Consider the following 25,016-nt stretch of genomic DNA (forward strand, 5'->3'; position numbering starts at 1 on the left):
TCAAATTTATTTACTAAACTCCTAGCATTGGTGTACACGCAAGTATACCTGCACCTGTTTCTATTCTTAGCTACCCTAACACAACCCATGTGTTTACTTGTACTGCAATGGCTCCCAGCAGTCTCTGAAATACCATGCATCTTGTTTTTCAGGCTTCTGCTCATTCCCATAGAAGCAGTGCAAGAATCTCTTTCACCTCTGCCAGTGGCTACTGTCAATCTATTGGTCTTTGTCTCCCCCCCAAGCTAGCAGTTTTCCGACCCACCTAACACTGCCTTGATAGCATCAGCAAATATTCTTGCACCCTTTCTATTTAAGTGTATCCCATCCCTGTAGAAGCAATCTCTCCTGTTAACAAGTACAGTCCAGGCTGAAAAAAATTCTACCCCTTGAGCCTTGCACAATCTTTCCAGGGCCGAATTGATCGACAAGGCTCTCATCATATACTCCCTCCTATCGTGTCTGGGCAGAATTGCAGACACTTTCAAATTCAACCCTAATTCTCGGCTTTTGTTCAACAGTGACCTGTACTTGTTAAGTAATTCTGCTGGTCTCCTACTCTTAATATTATTAGTGCCAACGTGTACAACTATATCACCTTTTGTGCCCTTAAAAGATGATATTCGCTCTACAACGTCATCAACCTTTGCCCCTGGCAGACATACCCTGGTCCTGTTCCACCTATCTTTTTTACAAAGCATGTTCCCCGTTTCCCTGACAATAGAGTCACCAACAACTATTAGTTCCTTCGGGACCAGCGCATTCTGCCTTGGGGGTTGTCTCTGTGTCACACGATGCCCAAGTGCAAGCTCTGGCGTTGATGTGGGCAGCTGAGAGCTTGATGGGCCCCTCAATTTAGTTTCTTCGAGGGCATCCACCCTGTCCTTCAAGCTCTCATATAGTTTATTGCTTGTCAGTTGTTCACTGACAAGCAAAACCTTTGCATTATCGGTTGGGATGCTAATTGGAGTGTTGGTCGCTTCGCTGGTTTTAGCTTGAGGTGTATTTTTTCCAGAGTTTGCTAACGTAGTTTTAACCCAGTTAGCTATAGATGTGCTGGGTGGCATAGATACGTCAGTTTGAGCTGCTGTTCAGTGAGAGCTTCTAGTGTGAGATGCATAAGAACGGCTGGGCACTGTCAACATAACTTGTCTGCATGCCTCATGGTATGTCACTTTATGTTCTGTTTTATATTTTTGTATTTTCTTTCCTATTTTCCACATTTCACATGATTTTGAAAAGGCTGGATGACTTTCTTTACAGTTGGGGCAAACAGGAGTAGAGGCTGTACAATCTTCTTGAGTATGCTCCTTGGAACTGCATATAGGACATATGGTATCACCTCTACATGCCTGCTGGGAGTGTCCATATTTCTGGCATTTAAAACAACAAATGGGATTAGGGATATAAGGCCGAATTCTACAATTTAAGTAGCCAGCTTTTACTGATGATGGCAATTCTGGCGTGTTGAAAGTTAAGATTATGGATCGAGTTGGGACGAGATTTCCATCTTTCTTAGTCATTATATTTTGACGCTGATTACCCTTTGATTGCTCAATTCTTTTAATTAATTCTTTTTCAGACACTGTAATTAGGTTCCATTCTGTGATGACACCTTTGGACGAATTTAACGTATTGTGAGGGGTGACAGATACTGGCAGCCCACCAAAAGTTGTTTTTAGCAGCCACTCAATGTTTGGACGATGCTGTTTCTATCAGGCGGTCTCCTGATTGAAAACGTTTAACCATTTTTGGTGTTCCAGCAATGGATTCCAAAAATCTCTGGATAACAAATGGTGATAACTTGCTTACAGGCTGGTTGGAGAGAGAGAGAGAGTGTATCACCAGAAAGTTTGGCATCTCACTGCACTGCGTTTCTCTTCGAATTCTTTTCGGTTGATTAGTGTCATTGACATCAAACATTTCCGATCTTGAAGGCTCTAATGGCAGAAAATTATTCAAATCCATGCTTGCTCCTTTTAGCCCCAGGAGAGGGTGATTCCACTCCCAGGTTACCGACCCCGCCGCGTGGAGGGAGGAGCAGTGCCAACCAGTGACCAAGCGATCAGAAGATTAGGAGAGCAGTACGTTGCTAGCGGGGTTAGCAGGAATGTTGCTCAGCGAGGGAAGCAGTAATGTTGTGAGCAGTCAGCAGTAACGTTGTCGGTGGAGAGTTTAAGAAAGCACTAGTACCCGCCCTAGGAAAAATGCTAGATAATCGCACTAGAAAGCTCGCTTGGCACTTGGAGCCATTTGCGTTTGGACTTCTCTCAGTTTTTTGTTCGACGTATTTCCTCAAGCAAATATTTTTGAACATTAACTATATTAAAAATAAATCAATAAGTCATCTGAACAATGCATGTTAATTACGACATACTCGCATGATGTTGGAAGACACTTGCTCAAGAAGTTCATCAGCAAAAGTCACATTAATCTGTACCTAACTGGATGTTTGTTACGTTTTTTCAGTATTAATAAATAATATTTCAAAATATATATTTTTTAATAAACACCTTCCCACTCTATTCCATTTCTTAAACAACTCTCGCCCCCCCCCCCCTCCCAGCTTGAGCTGAGGTGCTGCTCTTCGGATTCTCTCTTTTTTTTTTAATTAGATCAAAAATGGCTCTTCACTCAAAAAAGGTTGCCGACCCCAGGCATAGGGTGTCAGATGAGAACTTAATAAAAATTTGGAATATTCTACAAAAACTTTATTATGAAATTATTTTTGCTTATAATTTTTTACTTATTTTACTCACATTTTACTTATTTTTTATATACTTGAATAATAAATTTATGCTTAATAAACTGTGTGTTAATACACTTAATTTGTTGTTCTTATTCTGAAAACATTACTACTAAAGTAACAAAATCAGGAGAAAATAATTTTCAGAGTACTTTTCATATCCTTTTAATTTTCAATTTTTTCTGATAGCAAAGAATGAGTACTAGCACCTATTTTTTTACAAAAAAAGCACTGATTATTACTATTTGTTAATACACTGTATACATTAACTGACTTGTTTAAACTTGATGATCTTCAGAGTTCGAAATAAATTAGTCACAATTTCTTCCATCATTTACCATTATTTGCTATCCAGAGATAGATTATAATTCCACTGTATAAAACATTTGTAAGACTGCACTTGATTTACTATACGGGATAGGCAAGCATCTAAAAAAGGGCATGGGATTCTTATAATCCTTATATATTGCACTCAGAAGTGTTTATAAAGACTCACCATATTATACCCAATATGAATATGTTGGGTAACTGATGTAGAAAACCTTTTTCTTTCTTTCTTTCCTTCTTTCTTTTTTTTTTTTTTTTTTATTATTATTATTAGAGGTGATAGTGGAAGGGGATGGCTGCATAACTGATATGGGTTAAATCAGTAACATGATATTTTGTACAAAGATCCAAAAATAATAAAAAAAAAAAAAAAAAAGTCTTGAATTTTGAAAATAATCAGAACTACCATTACAAACTTAATGCAGCACTTTTGTGGGGTAACTGTTGGCTGCGGAGTCAGACCTAATACTTCAGCACAGTCAGACACTCCCCCATTTTCCATAGGGGAGTAACTGGGTGAGGGGAAACTGCTGAATTTATCTTGATCCTGAAACCTTCTCAAAGACTAAGAGAATATACCTTGAAAATTTAGTATTGTTTGACTTTTCTTTATTATTGAATAATACTCAAATGTGCATTCCAGAAGCAACGGGGAAGTGATTATCCCATTATATAAGGCAATGCTTAGGCTAAATATTGAATACTGCGTACAGGTTTGGGAACTTCATTTTTGATTTGAGAGCTTCGTATATTGGAATGAGTACAGAGAAGAACAACAAGATTAGTTGGGAGCACAAAAGGGTACTCTTACTAAGAAAGACTTGGTTCTATAAATTAGATCATATAATTTACAGAACCTCAATTAAAGTAAATTTTAATTTCATTAAAATTAGACTAAAAGAAATGGATGAGCAAACAATGTGGGTAATTTTTTTTTTTTTTTTTAATGGTGATACTGTATAAGCTTGCTTCCTTTGTCATTTTACAACTATTAATGCTATATACATGCTGTGTGCACATGTGTAAAATGCAGCTTATAAATGGAAGAAAACAATACACATCTATTATAAGAAAATACCATGATCTGAAGAGTTTTTTGACTTCAGCTCAATCATACGAACAATTGATTCCAGGCTTTCAACCTTGCTCTGCAAGTCTCTTCTGTCATCATCCACTGAATATTCCAGTTCTAACAGTTTCTAAAAAATAAAAATTAAGGAAATTAACTTGAGTATATTTACTAAACATATTCAAGCTAATTAAGGAAATTAACTTGGGTATATTTAAATTACTTTTCAACACAAATGTCTCTACAATTATAGTATAACAATAAATTTTTGATAAGCATTTTAAACTGAGGAAGAACTGGAAAGATCTGTAACAGAATGCCAAGACTTTCTCTCTGATGGATGAGGGGTGGGAGGAGAATTATCAACTAGTTACATGGTAGAGAACTGTAGGTTTCTCAATAAGCAAGTTACTGGTAAAGCTATAGCAAGCATGTTAAACTCTCTTTGGTTATTTCTTTACATGTTTTATAGGTCTCAGTTGACCTAACTATTACTCATTCATCATAGAACAAATTCAAATCACACTGTGAGAGGTAACCTTATAAAGTCCACTTTAGAAAACTAACATAAACTAACAGTTTCAAGTTCAAAGATTTATTGGATGACTTTTCTACAGCAGCATGTTCGAGAGGCAACCAGAGGGAGTAATACTCTTGATCTGATTATCAGTAGTGATTCTTCATGCAATAATACAATTATATCTAGCAAATAGCAATCACTAAATTTATTATGACATAGACTGGCCCAGGATGCTGTACAAATAATATTCTAGGTAATGTATTAATGCTGCTGTTTTCTGGAGATGGTGATTTTATAATGTGCAATGTTTTCTTCTTGTGTTTCACTGAATGACCAGCAGATGGCAGAGTAATTAAATTCCAGGATTAGACTGGGGGACATTGCTTACAATACTGCGTGTTTCTGATTTTCTTAACTGACAAGGATATAAGTCATTATGTCAAACTGCAGAAAATATGGAAACTGTCAAGGTTGTCAGATAAGTAACAACTATGCTAGGAGTATAGTTAATAAATTTGATAAGCTTGAAGTGCTAGTCAAGACATCAAAGGCAGATATTGTTGGGATATCAGAGACGTGGTGTCACACAGATACAGGCAGAACAGAGTTGGAATTTGGGGAGTTGTTGTTGTTTTTTGGAGCATTAGCAACTAAGGCCATATTGCTCAGGGGATATGCGGTGGTCATTCCCTTACCTTTCCGCATCCTCTGTATTTGGTGGTCACGGGCTCGAACCCCGGTCTAATCAAGAAGCATGTGCTATGCACTGCCACTCCTGCCCACCTGGCTACGGAGGCGCCGGAATTTGGGGAGTACAATGTGTATAGGAAGGGAGGGGTTATGCTGTTAGTTAAGAAACACAAAATCTAAGGAAGTGCATTCAATTGAGGCTGGTGGACAATGCAGTGTTGAGTCTGTTTGATGTGAAAAATGGGAAAGGAACAATGAGAGTAGGTGTGTGTTATAGGCCTAATGAATCTGATGAGTATAATAAGCATTGTGTAGAGAAATAGAGTGGGACAGTAAATCAGAATGTCTTATAATGGGAGATTTTAACTTTCCAGATATTGACTGAAACTTGTGGATTGGTCACTCGCACACTAGCGAGACATTTTTGGATTTATTGGATGACTTTTCTACAGCAGCATGTTCGAGAGGCAACCAGAGGGAGTAATACTCTTGATCTGATTATCAGTAGTGATTCTTCATGCATAAAGAATCTGCAGATAAAGGAACCACTGGGTGACAGTGATCACAATTTACTGATGTGGGAATTATTTAAAGATGTAACTACCATCAAGGCTAAAGGGGAAGGCTTTTGCTTTCGTAAAGGTGACTACAGCGGTCTCAGACAGTTTTTAAATTTCTGTACAGTGGGATCAACTGATGATGTTACCAGCAGTTAATTCTAAATGGGAAGCCTTCAGGAACTTAATTTTGGAGGCTACTAGGCTTTTCATTCCAACTAAGAAATACTGTTCAAGGTTTAGGCCTAAATGGATGTCAGATGAATTAATGAGGCTAGTGGCATAGAAGAAGAAAGTATGGGATGCATATAAAGTATCAGGCGACACATTAGCCTATGGCAGGTATAAACTAGTCTGTAATCAAGTCACAAAGGAATTTAGGCAGGCGAAGGCAGATTATGAGAAATCTTTGGCAAAGGATGCAAAGAAAAACAGCAAGGAGTTCTTTACTTATGTAAACTCTAGAAGGAAAGGGATGAATCAGATTGGACCACTTAACATAGATGGGTTGACTATTGATGATCATGCTCAGGTAGCTGATAAACTGAATGAGTATTTTGCATTTACATTCACCCATGAGGAGTTATTCAATGAGGGGAGTGCCAGAAGTTTATCAAACGCTAACAGGGAGCTAAGTGATTTCATAATAACTGAGAGCAAATTGGAGGAGAAATTGTTGAAGTAGCCTCAGGCTTCTGTGTCACCTGATACTTTATATGAATCCCATACTTTCTTCTTCTCTGCCACTAGCCTCATAAGGAAGGCACCTGGGGTGAGAAAGGATCTTTCCAGTTATATTAAAGGAGGCAGCAAAGGAAGTAAGCAGGCCCTTGGCCATAATTATGAGAGCTTCCTTGGACTCAGGGGAGGTCCCATGGACTGGAGGTGTGCAAATGTATCACCAATTCACAAAGGAGGTTCACAAAAGGTGACACAAGTAACTATAGATCTGTTAGTTTAACTTGTGTTCCTGGAAAATATTGGAATCACTAGTTAAAGCAGCATTGCAGGATCATCTAGACAAGACTGCAGTAATAGTTAAGACACAGCATGGGTTTGTCAAAGGGAGGTCTTGTCTGACCAATTTGAGTGGTTACTATGATGCAGTCACAAAGGAACTGAATGCCAAAAATAATTTTGATATCATATACTTGGATTTCAGGAAAGCTTTTGATACTGTTGCACATGGAAGATTGCTGTACAAATTGGAGAGGTATGGCATCAAGGGTAAGCTGCTACAATGGATAAAGGGATGGTTGAGAGGGAAACAACAGAGAGTGGTAATCAATGGACAAATGTTATTAATGGCGTTCCCCGAGGTTCGGTGTTGGGCCCATTGTCGTTTTGCATATTTATCAATGATACTGATGAAGGTATATCAGGTTTAATGTCCAAGTTTGCAGAGGATACAAAGACTGGCAGGGTTGTTGACAACAGTAATGACAGTATGCTACTCCAACTGGATCTAGAAAAGTTAGGAAAATGGGCTGAGAAGTGGCAACTGGAGTTTAACATTGACAAATGCAAAGTACTGCATATGGGTAGCAATCACCAAAGAGAAACGTACCAACTGGTTGGTACTACACTCAGCGAGGAAAGTGAAAAAGACCTGGGGGTAATTGTGCAGCCAAATATGAAGTTTTCTGAGCAATGTAGACAGGCTGCCAGGGCAGGTCACAGAGTTTTATCAATGATATATAGGAATTTTGCTAGCAGGGACAAGGAAATGATAATCCTGTTATACAAGGCAATGGTCAGGCCACACCTAGCATACTGTGTACAGGTCTGGAGGCCTCATTTTAGGAAGATGTAGAGCTGCTAGAACAAGTACAAAGAAGGGGGAACAAAGGGGTGCTCTTACCAAGAAAGGCTTAAGTTCTGCAAATTACAGCACCTGGAGAGTAGGCACCTGTGAGGTGATCTGATTGAGGTGTATAAGGCCTTGAATGGGTTGAGCAGCTGAATGCTGATGGGATTCTTCGTCTTGCTCAGACTAAGAACCTGAGGGGGCACTTTCAAATTGAGGAAAGATTGTAGAACAGATATACGGAAATTTGCCTTTAGCCAGTGGGTAGTTGATTGGTGGAACAGACTTCCATCTTTTGTTGTGGAAGCTCATAGCCTAAATAAATTTAAGGCTGAGCTGGACAGGCATTTGGAACGAATGGAGGTGATGAAATGGGAGGGTTTTTTTTTTTTTTTGCTTTCTTGCATCGTATGCCTCTACTAATGCTATGCATTACTACTGCAAAATGAAAGGTTTTACACAGGGAAATCATACAAAAAGACTTATACACTTGGAGCAATTGAATTAGAATTAGCATGGGCACATGATGCAAGAGAGCAAACTTATCTTCAACAAAAAAAAAAAAAAAAAACCACACACACACACACCCTTCTCATTTCACCCATCCACTTGCTCCAAATGTTTGTCTAGTTCTGCCTTGAATCTGTTTAAGCTATCAACTTATACGACAGATGGAAGTTTGTTTCAGCAATCAACCACCCGCTGGCTAAAGGTAAAACTGTAATTAAAATTAAAAATTCTATAAAAAGAAGTGCCCAAATACAGAAAAGGAAGGCCTATAGTATCCCGCATGAGATAGGGAGGTTATAATTCGATTGTATAAGTAGCATGCAGGAAGCACTATCTCCAGATGTGGGGACCACACTAGAAAGGAGCCATTCATTAGGAAGGATCCAAAAAAAAAAGGATCCATGTGCCCAATGAGTAATACTGGCAAAAGAGCACCAATATGAGGAAAGATTTCAAATATGCAAGCTGCATATCTTGACAACTGGGTACTTTGGTGGTATGGGATAGAGCGAGCTAATAAAAAAAAATGAGAAAAAAAGCACAAACTGAGAACATTTCATATCTGTACCTCAGCCATACCACTCATTAATTCCTCAAAAAAAAAAAAAAAAAAAAAAAAAAAAGAGTATTGCTCCTATACTCTATTATGGATTACCTGATTTCTAATCTCTCTCTCTCTCTCGGCATAAGCACACATCACAATCATTGCTTTATTTCATCAAAAGAAAAAAAAAAAAAAAAAAAACTGACTTTTATTACTTTTCTTCTAAATAATTATTTTTACCAGGACAAAAATTTATGATATTAATACCACACTAAACGTTGGACAGAGTTTACACATAAATTAGAGGAGGATAAAAGGGATTCTAGCAGAGTCCAAGCAATGGAAATGAAGGTGCTAAGGAGTATGCTAGCTAAAACTAGAAGAGATAAAATAAGAAATACTGATATAAGAATGAATTTGGAAATAGAAAGTCTGAGGGAGAAGATGATTACATCACATTTGCAATGATTTGGACACATGAAGAGAATGAACTTGGACGGATTACCAAGAAGAGATGAAAATGGAAAAGAAGCCGAGAGATCAGAAAAGATTTTTTTTTTTTTTTTTGGTAGTTGGCGCATCGGCTTCTGTGGCCATAATGCACCTCCTAAGGTTTTTGCAGTACTTTGATCCAAGCCTGAGGTGGGATTCGAACCCGCAACCTTTGGGTTGCTAGGTAGGCACTTTACCCACCCGGCTAGCCTGGTCGGCCGAAGATGTGGAAACAAAGGGAATAGAGTGGGAGAGAATGATAGAAGACAAGATCTGGGAAGACAGAGAAAGATGGAAGGCTTTGACTCGAATGACCCAACCTCAGGTTGAAACAGTGATGAAGATGATGAATACCACACTGAAGATTATTATAAAACTTTCTCCCTTCGTGGGATTTTTTTTTCTGCACCATGATGGGTACTTGTACCAAGTGCATGGGGGTGACTGGTTGTCTCAGGTTACGATCATTAGTGGCCTTACTAGTCAAGGAATTCTCTACCTATCCTACAAGTATTCAGGATCATAGCTTTCTGGAATTCCATGTAAGCATTCTATTGGAGGCCTATTACTGCTAGGCACTTATGGAGACTCTGGCAAAATTCCAATGGTTGAAACGGTGATCAGGATGATAATTACTCATTCCATATGCCACATTTTTTGACTATCTGGTCTGTATACGTCCTGATCTTTTCCGGAGATTGCTGCTATTAGGCAATGCTATGGTAATTGGGTAAGTAGCCCCTTCCTTCTTGTCAATGACGGTTATGTCTGGTCTGTTGAACATGATCATCTTGTCCATTATTATGTCATGGTACCAGTATAGTTTGCAAGTAGGATTCACTAGTATGGCCTGAGGTTCATATTTGTAATATGGCACATTTTCTTTGATCAACTAGTATTTTTGCACTAGTTTCTGATGTAATAACCTAGTGACTTGGTCATGACTATGAATGAACTCTGTCTGGTTGATTACCCTGCATCACATGGTGATGTGCTGGATTGTTTCTGGGACAAGGTGGCATTGAAGAAAAATACCATCAGAATTGAGCTTGCTCAATCCGTTCAAACCCTTAAAACCTTGATCAAATCACCTCACAAGTGCCTAGGCTCATGTGAGTGTTATGATGAATGGGAATGAGTGAAAAAGCATGAGTAACTGGCTGAAATAATACAAAGTTAATAATAACTTACATTACTTTATATACACTAGCAAACATTTAACAACACAAACACTATCACTGCATTCTCCCCTGGCCTGCAAAAACTTGTGGCCAGGCTTGCACCACAACTGAAGAATAACAGTAAGTTGAGGGGCCCAGAGAATGCAGTACAGAAAGTACAAGTCGAACAAATGAAACAAGAGCCAGAAAAATGAATGAGAGCGTAAGTGCGTGTGAGAGAAAGGATACAAACTATAAAGGGTACAGTTAAGTACACACTAACCCTAGTTTTAATCTTTTATGCTCTTACTTATTTAGCTTAATTATTATGCATTAGTATTTAAATTTATACTACACACCACTGCATCCCCCCATTGGTCTGTGCTGAAAAAAAAAAAAAAAAAAATGAACGAGTGAGGAAAAAAAATAATAATAAAAAAAAAAAAAAAATATATATATATATATATATATATATATATATATATATAACCTAAAAGAACAAAAAAAAAATAAAATGCATTCTATTTAATGCTTCATTTACTATAAAATGAAAGGGGGGGGGAGTATAAAAATAGAATGCAAGTAGAGTGAGAATGTGGATTATGAATGAAGTAAACGTCTCTCCCACCCCCACACCTGACAACATGCAATTCTGCTGCCAGTACCATCTGGCGATCTGTATTGCACTCCCTTGCATAGTACCTTCATTTCCCTTCCTGTATCCTCCCCCCCCCTTTCCCCTGGTGGAGCTTATCCCCACTGATATTTCTGGGACCGCCTTCCCTATCATCCCCTACTTCTGTTTCACCCCCCCAGCCTTCAGTCTTCTTCGCTACTCTAACTTATCCAACCACCATGCTTGCTTTAACTCTACCCTAACATTAAACTCCAATTCCTATTCCTAACATTAAACTCCAATTAGGCCTTAACCTAATTTCCAGCACTTAATTTTTTACACACACAGTCCAGTCACAATATTATGACCATCCCCAATGCAGACATCACACACACGCCTAGAAAATCATACAGCACACGTTTCAAGTTCACCGCAAGCATATAAGGCATGACGTTCGGCATCTGTGAAAAAAGCAACAGCCTCTGTCATGGGCAAAGCATGCAACCTATCAGACCTGGAAAAAGGCATGATCATCGGCTATCGGGACCAGGGGTACCAGCATTTCCGAAACAGCAGACTTTGTGAACTTTGTGAAATGCTCGCGTGCTGCAATGGTGAAAGTGTATCAAGACTGGACAAATGAGACATTTTTGACGACCCGACATGCCAATTGTCAAGCCCCATGCACCACTGATCCCAGAGGTGAAAGTCGGTTGAAACGGTTGGTCAGGACCAATCAGGATGCTACTGTTACTCAACTGGCTGTCCAAATGAACCATGAGACCACCAGAAAGGTCTCCAACACGACAGTGCAGTGAACCCTGTTGCGCATTGGGTTCCGGAGCAGACGTTTGGTGACAGCACCCATGCTGATGGCCGTTTATTGCAAACAACGCCATAAGTTTGCACAGCAATACCAACACTGGCCGAGTGGCAATGGGTGAACTTCTCTAATGAGTCGTGGTTTCTGCTTCACCGAGTGGTGGTGTATTAGGCGTGAAACCTCCAAGAACAGACACCTGGACACGATTGTCAGAAGCAGGCTGGTGGGGGCAGCATTATGATCTGGGGAATGTTTTCACGGCATGGTTTGGATCCACTGACACCTCTGAAGAGCACCCTGAGGGCAAATGGTTACCTATTGATCGTCGCCGATCAGGTACGCTCGTACATGTTGACCATGTTCCCTGGGGGGGCAATTGTATCTATGGGCAAGACAATGCGCCATGCCATGTCGCCAGAATTGTCTGCAAGTGGTTTGTGGAGCACGACGAAGACTTGAAGCTACAAAGTTGGCCACAAAATTACCAGGATGTTAACCCAATTGAAAATGTATGGGACCACCTAGATCGACACATAAGACACCAGGAACCTACAGAAACTCAGGGGTGCACTGCAGTCTGCATGATCACAGATACCATAGCAACATTCCAGGGACTTGAGTCCCTCCCACAGTGGCTGGCTGTACTGCATGCTGCAAAAGGCGCATATTCTGGATACTAGGTAGGTGGTCATAATAATATGACTGCACCCTGTATGTGTGTATGTGTGTGTGTGTGTGTGTGTGTGTGTGTGTGTGTGTGTGTGTGTGTACACACACACACAGGATGTCTCAAAAATATTGGTACAAACGTTTAGGGGAGGTAGGTAACATCTAAAGGAATGTGAATCGCATAGGAACCCATAATTGGAAACGTCACTGTAAGTCGATACACGGCGCTGTTCATAAGTTCGCGAGAGGGAAAATTTCTGGTTTACTCATTTAAGCAGTAGTCGCCGCACGAAGAGCATGCATCGAATATACGAACTGTGAGCTGGCAGACATGCACCTAGTGTATGAATTAGCAAAGGGCAATGGACGAGCCACTCAACAAATTTATGGAGAACGCTTCCCAGACAGACATGTACCGGACCACCGTTTGTTTGTGCGTGTGCATCAAAATTTGTGCGATTATGGGTCATTTAGAGGTAACAGTAGTGCGGGCAGACCACGTTCAACGCGAACTCCCGCCATGGAACAAAGTGTGTTGAATGCCGTCCAGAATAATCCTACTACCAGCACACGTGCCGTTGTCTCTGCCTTAGGAGTGTCTCGTTGCAGTGTACAGAGTGTCTGGCACGACGATTCCTTACACCCCTTTCATCTCCAAAGGGTTCAGTTACTGCTCCCCCAAGATCATCCTGCACTTGTGGCTTTTGCACAGTGGTATCTCCAAGAAAGTGTTCAAGAATTGAATTTTCCAGCCTATGTTTTGTTCACGGATGAGGCTTATTTCACTCGGGAAAGCTTATTCAATCAGCACAATGCTCATGTGTGGGCTCACGACAACCCACACAGTGTGTGCCCCCATGCGGACAACGTCGCTTCGCAATAAATGTGTGGGTGGGTATGGTCGATGACTGCTTAGTCAGCCCATACCTGTTACCATCCCACATGAACTCCGCTAAATATCGGATCTTTCTTGAACAAATTCTACCAGGGTTACTTGACGATGTTCCAGCAAATGTGAGATACAATATTTAGTTTCACCATGACGGGGCACCTGCCCATTATGGAAGGTGTTTCCATGACCATTTGAACAGGCGTTTTGGGCGTCTATGGATTGGCCGTGGTGGACCCATTGCCTGGCCCCCACGCTCACCTGATTTATCGAGCCTTGATTTCTTTCTGTGGGGGCCCCTCCAATCAATCGTGTGTGAATCACCTGTGGAGACGGAAATGGATCTCGTGGCGAGACTCGTCTGCGCTGCTGCTACTGTCAAAGAAACTCCAGGTGTGTTCGACCGTGTCCACCAATCCATGCTGCGTCAGTGTCATGCATGCATTACGTCTCATGGTGGAACCTTTGAGCATTTGTAGTAACATCATGAAATGCATCCATCTCGTACTATATTGTTAATATTATGTCAAATAAATGATTGCCACTAATTACTGTCTTGTGTCATTTCTGCTTCTTGTGCCTCTGCTACTACTTTCCCATGACGTTTCCGGTTATGGGTTCCTATGCGATTCACATTCCTTTAGATGTTACGTACCTCCCCTAAATGTTTGTACCAATATTTTTGAGACACCCTGTGTGTGTGTGTGTGTGTGTGTGTGTGTGTGTGTGTGTGTGTGTGTGTGTGTGTGTGTGTGTGTGTGTGTGTGTGTGTGGGTCCTAACCACTGAAATCTTAGGAAACTAGGTGGCAGGGCCTGCAAGAGCACTATTAAAAATCTACCGGGTGCCTGACTTGCTTTCCTGTGGCAAAGTGTGGACAATGTTGGGTCCCAGCAGCTAAATGGTGAGAGATACAACAGTACGGTACACAACACTACATAACATTCCACTCCTCAAACAGCTTTAAATCTCCGGCCTTCATAGAGTTCTCTGTGACACACATACAAAGGATACAATGTGAAGATGGGGGAAATCCCCTGGTGCCATCATACAGCTAACACACTTTACTGCCTTTCTCTGTACCCATTTCAGAAGATCTACATCCTTCCTAAAATTCTACATTGGTATATAGTATTCAAGATGTGGCCTAACCATTACTATATGCAATGGGATAATCATGTCCTTGTCCCGGCTAACAAAGTTCCTGTAAATCAGAGACAAAACTCCATTAGCTGTCCTGACAGCATGTCTGCACTGCTTAGAGAACTTCAAAATCTGACTGCAAAATTAACCCCCTCCAGACTTATTTATTTTCCACTGCCCTGAACGTATCAAACAGTTGGTAAATTAATCTAGAATTACTGCTATCCATATGCAGTACCTTACATTTATCAATGTTAAACTTCAACTATCATTTCTCTCAGCCCATTTACCTAATTTGTTTAGATCCTGTTGTAGCAACTTATCCTGATTACTGTGATTAACCACCCTGCCAACCTTTGTATCATTTGAAACTTAGATATTAAGCCTGATATAACTTCATTAAGATCACTAATAAATACTGAAAACAACAATGGGCCCAGCATTGAACCCTGGGGAACTCCCCTAATAACATTAGTCCACGAAGAGTAGTGCCCATTGATAATCACTCACTGTCTACTTCCACTCAACCATCATTTTATCCAGTGCAGTAACTTGCCCTTAACTGTATTTTTATAGTTAACTGTAATTGCCACACTGCTCCAATTTGTATAGCAGTCTTTTATGTGCAACAGTTTCAAAACCTTTCCTGAAATCCAAGTATATGATATTAAAATTATTTTTTTTGCATCCAGTTCATTTCATACTGCATTACAATATCTAATCAGATTGATCAGACAAGGTCACCCCTTAACAAATCCATGCTGTGACTGCAGTATAAATGCATTCAAGTTTAGATGATCCCACATTACTTCTTTAACCAGAGACTATTATTTTCCATAGAATAGAAGTTAAGCTAACAGGTCTGTAATTACTCATCACTCTTTGATCCTCCTTTAGGAACTGGAGATACATTTGCACATCTCCAGTCCAGAGGGACCTCCCCTGAATCCAACGATGCTGTCATAATTATGGTAAAGGATTTGCTTACCTCCTTTGCTGCCTCCATTAATATAGTGGATCGATCCCAACCACCAGACACCTTTTTTTTTTTTTATTTGAGCTTAAACAATTCCTCTTCCACTTTCCTCAGTTATCACAAAATCATTTAGCTCTGTTAGATTCTGATGAACTTCTGAAATTCCGTCAATAAAGAACTTTTTGTGCTTAAATGTAAATGCAAAATATCTATTCAGTTTGTAATTAACCTGGGCAGGATCATCAACGGTTAAATCTTCATCAAGTGTATCAGTTATTAAACCCCTTCCTTCTACTGTTAATATAAATAAAAAAAAGTCTTGCTGCATTTCTTGCCAGACTTTTCTCATAATAAGCCTTAGCTTGCCTAACCTCCTTTGTAACGTGATTACAGACTTGTTTATATCTATCACAGGCTTCTGTATGTAGATAATTTATATGCATCCCATACATTTTTCTTATCAGCCACAAATCTTAAACTCATCTGACATTGATCCTGCCAGTATCATTCTAGGTCTATGCCTGGAATGATACTTCTTAGTTGGTATGAAAAGCCTAGTAACTTCTAATTTACTTCACTGAATGCTTTCCATTTAGCATTTGCTGCTGGCATCATTAAACGATCCTACTCTATAGAATTTAAAAACTGTCTCAGATGACTGTAGTCACCCTTATGGATGTAACAGCCCTTCCCTTGAAAGTTGTTACACCTTTAAATAAGTCCCACATCAGAACACTGTGATCGCTACATGTAAAACAACCAGAGGATGTTTTACCTGCAGGTTCTTAATGCATGAAGAGTCACTGCTCATAATCAAATCAAGAGTATTGGTTCCTCTTATTGCTTCTCTAATGTGCTGCTGTAGAAAACAGTCATCCAATAAATCCACAAAAGTCTTGCTAGCATATGAGTGACCAACCCACAAGTTCCATTCAATATACAGAAAGTTAAAATCCCCCATTATAATTTGATTTAATCTGATTTAATGGCCCACTCTGTTTATTTGTATAGTTATTTTTTATACTCATCACCACATTTTTTCCGTGCTTGTGTCACACCAAACTGACTCAATATTGCACTAGTCATCCATGTTGATTGGATGCACTGCTTTAGGTTTAATACGCTTTTTAACTAAGAGCATGATCTACCCCACTTGACCACATCCTATCCAGTCTGTCCTTTCTGTACACACTGTAAAGAAAGGTCTGATCCCATATTAATATTTTGTATCTGAGTGACACCACATAATCTCTGATATCCCTAGAAGGTCTACACTTGATGACTTAATCAGTACTTCAAATTCATTTACTAATTTCATAGAATCAGTGTATATGCAAGTATATATGCAACTGCCCTTTCTCTCAGTTACCATAACACAGCCCATTTTTTTGCTTTTTCATGATGACACACAGCAGGGCTTGAAATCCCTGATACTTTGTTTCCAGACTGCTGCATGTTCCAATAGAAACAGTGCAAGAATCATTTTCACCTCTGCCTGTGGCTGTAGTTAGTCTGCATATCCTCCCATAGCTATCAGTTTTCTGACCCCCTAGCACTGCCTTGATAGCATCTTGAATATTCTTGCATCCCTTTTAAGTGTATCCCATCCCTGTAAAAACAGTCTCTCCTGTTAACATACCACGCCAAGAAAGCACACACCACGTCAAGAAAAATTCTACCCCATGAGCTGTGCACAATCCCTACAGGGGTAAAATTAATTGACAAGACTCTCAACATAAACTCCCTCCTACCATGTCTGGGCAGAATTGCAGCCGCAATCAAAGTCAATCCTAACTCAACTTTTTTCCCAACATTGCCCTGTACTTGTTAAGTAAGTCCTCAGAGTTCTTAATATCATTTGTGCCAACATGTACAACAATAACAACTTTTCTGCCCTCAACATATACTCTCTCCTATCATGGGAGTATATGTTGAGGATTGTATACACTTTCAAATTTAATCCTAACTCACAACTTTCCAACAAGATGGTGGAGAACAAACAAGACCTAGGGATAATTGTGCAGTGTGACATAAAATTCTCTTTGCAGTGCACACAGGATGACAGGGCAACTAAACTTTCTGCCAATGATGTTCAGGAACTTTGCTAGCAGGAAGAAGAAGCTGTTTATCACATTACAACAACAATTAGGCCACATCTGGAAGCCTCATTTTAAAAGGAATAAGAAAATGTTGGAATAGATGTAGAGATGAACAACAAGACTACTCAAGGATATAGAAGGGTATTCTTACCAGGACAGACTTCATTACTGCAAATTTCAGCAGTTAGAAAAACTAGCCACTTGCAAGAGAAACCTAACTGAAGTGTTTTGGCAGGATTGCATTAAATGAACTGAATAAACTAAATACTGACAGAATCATTACTCTTCCTTGGACAACACACATAAAGCAACATAAATTGAAAAATTATGGTTGCAGGATATATAGGCAAAAATTTGCTTTCAGCTAGAGCATGACTGTTTGGAACAAACATCCACTGGTGTTGGGTGGTAATTTGAATAAATTTAAGGAAGGCTTAAATTATCACTGATCAAGGTTTTGCTAACATAGGTGAAAGTAAGCATTTTTTGTAATTTGTATGTGCTGATTAGATTTTGCTATGTTTGTGGACAATTTACAGTGAAGTAGCAACATCGATCAATCACAAAGTGAAACAAGCTTATTATTTATATTTTGGTTGTCACATAGGTGATCAGGATAAAAGGTGGGCACCGCATATGTGCTGTATAACGTGCTATATAAATCTGACTGAATGGATAAAGGGAACAATTCTAAAATGCTGTTTGCTGTTTGATCTGACAAGAACCAACAAGTCACTTCAAAAATTGTTATTTCTGCCTCACAGATACTAAGGGCTTTTCAAGGAAAAATAGAGTTAAAATAAAATACCCCAATCTTCTGTCCGCAATAAGATCAGTGTCACACACGCCGGAAGTCCCTATTCCTCCACCTAGTTATGAAGAAATCACTATTCCAGAAGAAGAGCAGAAGTCACTAGAGCCCATACCTACTCCCTCAACGTCTGCCGATCCTAGTTACAATCCTGAAAATGACAAAACCTTACACTTAATTGAGAAAAGTGAACTTAATGATTTGGTTAGGGATTTAAATCTTTCAAAGCAACAGGCTGAGCTATTAGGATTTAGGTTGCAACAGTGGAATTTGCTGGAAAAACCACAAGGATTTCTGTGTTTAGAAACCAAAATGAAAAGTTTGTGGGTTATTATCAAATAGAAGGTTCTCTTTGTATCTGCAAAGATGTAAACGGATTGATGGATGAACTAGGGTTTGAACACAATCCTGAAGAATGAAGATTATTCGTCGATTCTTCTAAACTCAGCTAAAAAGCAGTTTTTCTACACAATGGTAATATCAAACCTCCGGTCCCAGTGGCTATGGAAGAAACCTATGATAGCATTCCATTGCTAATAAATGCCCTAAACTATAAGAAATATTTTTAGAAAATCTGTGGTGATTTAAAAGGAATCACTTTGTTGCTTGGACTAGGGTTATTTTACTAAATACTGTTTCCTGTGTTTATGGGATAGTCAAACGGTAGAACATCATTATATTGTGAAGGAATGACCCATCAGAGAAGAATACATTCCTGGGAAACTCAACATCAAATGTACACCTTTAGTGAAACCTGAAATGGTGCTTCTCCCTCCTTTGCACATTAAGTTGTGTCTCATGAAATTTTTTTGAAAGCTCTGGACAAAAATAGTGAAGGTTTCAAGTACATAAAAAGTCAGTTGCCAAAAATTAATGATGCAAAGTTGAAAGAGGGTAGGTATATTCGTAGGCTCACAAATTAGACGACTCGTAAAGGATGAAATCTTTGAAACTAAACCTAACGCCACTGAATTAGATGCATGGAAATCCTTTAGAGCTGTCGTTAGCAGGTTTTTAGGGAATAAAAAAGTAGAGAACTATAATGAGTTAATAGAAGAATTGTTACATAACTATCAAAAGTTAGGATGCCAAATGTCGCTGAAGATACACTTCCTACATTCGCACCTGGACTTCTTTCCAGACAACTTGGAATCTGTCGGTGATGATTCCACCAAGATATCCACACTATGGAGCAGAGGTATCAAGGACGATGAGTTCCAGCAATGATGGATGACTATTGCTGGTTTTTGATAAGGGAGGACCATTCTGATCATAACAGGAAAAAATAACTGTAAGTAGTCTTATTTTTGCCTCCACTTTTATGGGTTAATTGCTTACTTAAATCCAAATAGGTTTTTTATAAAGTTTAAATATGTTATTTTTTATTCATTTGGAATGCTTACTGGTCATCATTTCTATTTCAAGCAATTAATTTAAAAGAAAAGTAGTCAAGTACATTTAGATAAGTAAAAATTCACAATTTTTGGAAAAAAGGAGCACGAAGCCATAACATAAAAACGTAGAGTACTATGAACTTTCTACTGTCATTTCCATTTTCAGCACATGTGATTTAGTCAAAATCAGTTGATTTTGTTCATATTATCAAAAAAAAAAAGTTTAAAATTGTTGGCTATGGTTATTATTAGCAGATGAAGTATTTTTTTTTTTTTTTTTTTGTTTTATGCTATATAAGTTTGCTTCCTAACACCCATTTCCCACTGCTAATACTTGATTATTGTTTGTTAAAAAAATTCAATTACAAGCAGTCTACATTTATCTTTTCTAAATTTGAATCTTTATTCCTTCGACTGTCTCATCCCAGGAAGAGAATACATGGCCATCATCAAGTCGTTTAACTTTTTAAGCCCTGAAACCCTCAATCAAATCCATACAAGGATTGTCAGTTCTATTTTCCAAACTCAAAATTAAAAAAACTAGAATCTCTACCTGTAAGAATATCTTTCTACATTTTCCTACTCTTTTGGGGAAATCATTATCTTCACTATAATGAGACTTATAGACATGACATTACAGATGTATACTCTGTTCGTCACTTCCTCCTATGCAACTCAATCAAAAAAAAAAAAAAAAAAACTTATCATTTCACCTATCCATTCCCTCCAATGCTTTGTCTACTTCTTCCTTGAATATATTTAAGCTATCAACTTCCACAACAGATGAAAGTTTGTTCTAGCAATCAACCATCCACTGGCTAAAGGCAAACTGCATCACATTTATTCTACAACTGTCCTTCCTAAATTTGAATTTGTGCCCCGCTTCACATGCTTAGTCTGAGAAAACTCTTAGAGTAACTAAGAGTTACATGCTGCAACTCTTAGTTACCCAAACACAGCCCATGTATTTACTTGTTCCATGATGACCAACAGCAGGACCTGAAATCCCAGACATCTTCCTTTACTGGCTGCAGCATATACCAAGAGTAGCAGTGCAAGAATCACTTTCACCTCTGCCTGTGGCTCTAAAGCTATTAGTATGTGCGTCCCCCCCCCCAAGTTAGAAGTTTCCTAACCCACCTATTACTGCCGCAATAGCATCATCAAATATTATTGCACGCACCTCTTCTGTTGAAGTGTATACCATCCCTGTAAAAACAAACAATCTCTCTGTTCAAAAGCACAGACTATGCCAAGAAAAATTCTACCCTTGCTCAATCTCTCCAGGGCTGAATTGATTGATAAGGCTCTCAACATTACTCCCTCCTATCGTGCTGGGCAGAACTGCAGACACTATCACAGTCAATCCTAATTCATAACTTTTTCCCCAACATTTCCATATACTTGTTAAGTGAGTCCTCAGATCTCCTACTCTTAATATCATTAGTGCCAACATGTACAATAATATCACTTTTTATGCCCTTAAGAGATGATACTGCTCTACAATGTCGTCTATTTTGCTGTTGGCAGACATACCCTGGTCCTATTCCACCTATCCTTCTTGAACAACATATTTACCGTTTGTACTCCCCATATTCAAATTCTACATTTCACCACATCTCTGATATCCCAACAATGTCTGCATTTGATGTCTTGACCACTTCAAATTCATCAAATTTATTTACTATACTCCTAGCATTGGTACGAACATGCACCTGTTCATACTTTTAGTTACCTAACAGAGCCCTCGTATTTACTTGTTCCATGATGACTCTCAGCAGTCCTTGAAATCCCAAGATCTTGCTTTCCAGGTTGCTGCTTGTTCCAATAGAAGCAGTGCAAGGATCACTTTCAACCTCTGCCTGCAGCTATTGTTAATCTATTATTCTGTGTGTATTCCCCCAAGCTAGCAATTTTCTGATCCACCTGACAATGCCTTGATAGCATCAGCAAATATTCTTGCACCCTTCCTGTTTAAATGAATACCATCCCTGTAGAAGCTGTCTCTTCTACAGCCTTTTACAATCTCTCCAGGGTCAAACTGATTGACAAAGATCTCATTATATACTTTGTCCTGTCACATCTGAGTAGAATTGCAGACACTTTCAAATTTAACTCTAATTCCACTTTTTTTCAACATTAACCTGTGCTTGCTAAGGTTAATGTTAAAGTCTGCACATCATCTATTCTTAATGTCATTAGTACCAATGTGTACTATAATATTACCTTTTGTGCCCTTAAAAGATATCTTCTCTACAATGTCATCATATTTTGTTTCTAGCAGACATTACTCTCTCCTATCCTTTTTGCACAATATATTTTCCATTTCCCTAACAACAGAGCCAGCGACCACAAATAGATCAACTTATTTAAACTGCATACAGATATCATGAAATGTTCATTATGAAATGTATAAATTATGAGATGTATACATTTCATAATGAACCCATATATGTACTTTTTCATTAATAATCATGCTGTTTTCATCCTGATTCTAATCTTAAAGTTTTTTTTTTTAAATATCCCTCTAATTTTTTTTTTTTGTTATAGTGATAATGCTTCTATTTTTCTTTTCATCAATGAAATCTTATTAATCATTATTCCCTCCTTCATGCCTCTAAATTTCTAATGTTATGAATAAACTTTTCTTCCTTCTTTTTTTTTATTTATTTAACTGCATAAAGATATATATACATTCCAAAATGAACCTATGCTAAACATCATTCAAAAAATAAATGCAGATTAAGATGTTGTGATTTTGTTTTGTGTCAACTGCCACATTTAACGAATTACCAACACAAACAAAACTGAACAGAATAAACAGATCTACATATAAGTGAGATTTTTTCAAATATTTTACCTCTCTCTATACATGTATATATATATATATATATATATATACATATATATATAAAAAATAGGTTTCTTTTTTTTTCAAATATTTTAAAACTACTGTAATGCATGAATTAACAAAAAGGCTATACTGTAATCAGTCAGTGCCCCAGAAGAGAGTGACACATAAATGGTCTCAGGTGACTGAATTAAAAGGAAAGCTGCTGTGGTAACCACTCCTTTGCTCCAGTTAGCAAGAGTTTAACAAGTCAGGGAAGTCATACACTGTACTTCCTGCTTTCTTACTAAGCTCAAAGTTACTCTGATAAGCAGCTTTGCAAATTAACTATTGCAAAAATTAAACAAAACAATTATTGTTTCTTATTCCTTCCTCATTCAATTCTGGGTAAATAATTTATACTCTGGATAAGAAAGAACACTCATCACTATTCATCTATAAAATTATTAACATTTTAGAAACCTAAAATTTTAATTTTTTCAAAGTTATATATACGATACAAAATAATACCATTTTTATGTTTTATGTTGCACACAACAGAATATAAGCATATATAATCAAACAGTTAAAAAAAAAAAAAAAACATCATAAAGACAAAATTATAAACAACAATCACACTTAACAATATTACATAGTTTTGGAACCTAAAACTATCACCTAACAATCAACATGACATAGCCAAAAAATGACAAAAACAGCAACAGGAAACAATTATTAAAGAGATATACAATACACAAAAATCTAAACAAAACAATTAGTAGTGCCAAGGAAATTAAGCACAAAGGGATGAAATATATGCCCTAAGCTGTGCTTCTTAAACTGTGGAGGAGGCAGGGGGCACATCTCACTGGTGGGCCACTAAATTCAGTTGAAATTGTACAGTAAGAAATTCATCCTAATCGCACTTTACAAGGCAGACATAATAACTGGTCTCAAAACTACAAATAAATTTTATTGCCATTAAATACAAGGTTCTGCATCCAGGTCACAATACCAAGATAAATTATCAAAAAAGGTAGCACACTGACCCCTGTGGAAGATAAAAAGGACTTAGGATTCTAATACAGTTCAACATGAAATTCTCACAACTGTATAGCAAGCCTGAGAAGGCAGTACTCAATGATATACATAAATTTTGGGTGCTAGAGATAATTATCCCACTGTAAAAATCGATGGTTCTAGTTCGGGTAAATTAGACTTGCCTGAAAAGGAAAAGGAGGGAAATGAACCAGTTGTGGATGTAGTTATGTGGATGTAGTTATGTAGTTATCTTTATAGGAATCAATTCCAAATAAATTCCAGTTCTACAATCTAAAAAGGTTTGGTTTGGAAATTAGACAATTTGCATAAAGATATAACTGATACATTTAAGGCATTAAAAGTGTTGAACAAACTTAATTATTGGACATTTTTTCTTAGTAGCATGATGCAATGAAGAAAAATTTACAAATTAAGGAAAGGGTAATTACAGAATAGACATAAGAAAATTTGTTTTTATCCAATAACAATCAGGAAGTGGAACAGATTGCCACCTAGCCTTGTAAAATTAGAGTTATGCAAAAGGATTAGAAGGGGAGGGGGGAGTTGTCAAAGTATGCTGATGATTTAAAAGTAGAAGAGTTATTAACGACCAGAACCAGCCCATAGTGAGCAACTCAGATTGGTTGCATTTATGACCTGAAAAAATGGCAACTGAAGTTGAATGCTTTTAGAAGCATTAAACTTCAGTTGCCATTTGTACCTGGGGAACAGAAAACCAGAATCACTTATAGACTAAGGGGGAGAAGTGGTTCTGGGCGAAAAAAGATTTAAAGGTTAAGGTACAATCAGACAAGAAACTGCCATGCAGTGTAAAATGCAAGCCACACACACCTGAAGAAAGACAGAGCTTCTAGGAATGGTTTAAAGAACAGCAACCACATTGGTGAGGGGCATTAATCAGCATCCAAAAAAACTCTTAGAATGTGCAGACTGCATAGCTTGACAACTAGACATCTTAAGGGGAGGGGGAACCTTATTGAGATATATAAAATCCTGAAGCGGATAAGCAAAAATGAACAAGGGAGGCATATTTTCACTGATAGGAGAGAAAGGCTAGGGGCTACAAATATAAAATCTTAGGGAGTAACTGAAGGTTGAATCTCATGAAGTTTACCTTCACATAGTTTATTACACGATCACTAAAATAAATTATTTACCATGCATGGTGGTTAAGACAGAGAGTTTGGTAAATATCATACTGAATAGTCACTTTTTAGTTATGGAAAAAAGTATGAGTCATTAGGAAAATGTTTATTCTTTTGGCAAACACATAAAATCAGTAA

The 25,016-nt window shown here is 38.1% G+C and overlaps 1 protein-coding gene across 1 annotated transcript in view; it reads right to left on the reverse strand.

The window, feature by feature from the left end:
• Positions 1-25,016, reverse strand: part of LOC150078024 (C-Jun-amino-terminal kinase-interacting protein 4-like) — a 518,865-nt gene that overhangs the window by 472,537 nt on the left and 21,312 nt on the right. The window contains exon 2 of the mRNA XM_090385183.1: positions 4,152-4,272. Within this exon, the coding sequence (XP_090241309.1) occupies positions 4,152-4,272 (121 nt within the window). The remainder of the gene's footprint in view (positions 1-4,151; positions 4,273-25,016) is intronic.

This window comes from Mastigoproctus giganteus, chromosome 11 (assembly GCF_048544385.1).
Source record: "Mastigoproctus giganteus isolate SK-2022 chromosome 11, ASM4854438v1, whole genome shotgun sequence".
Taxonomy (NCBI): domain Eukaryota; kingdom Metazoa; phylum Arthropoda; class Arachnida; order Uropygi; family Thelyphonidae; genus Mastigoproctus; species Mastigoproctus giganteus.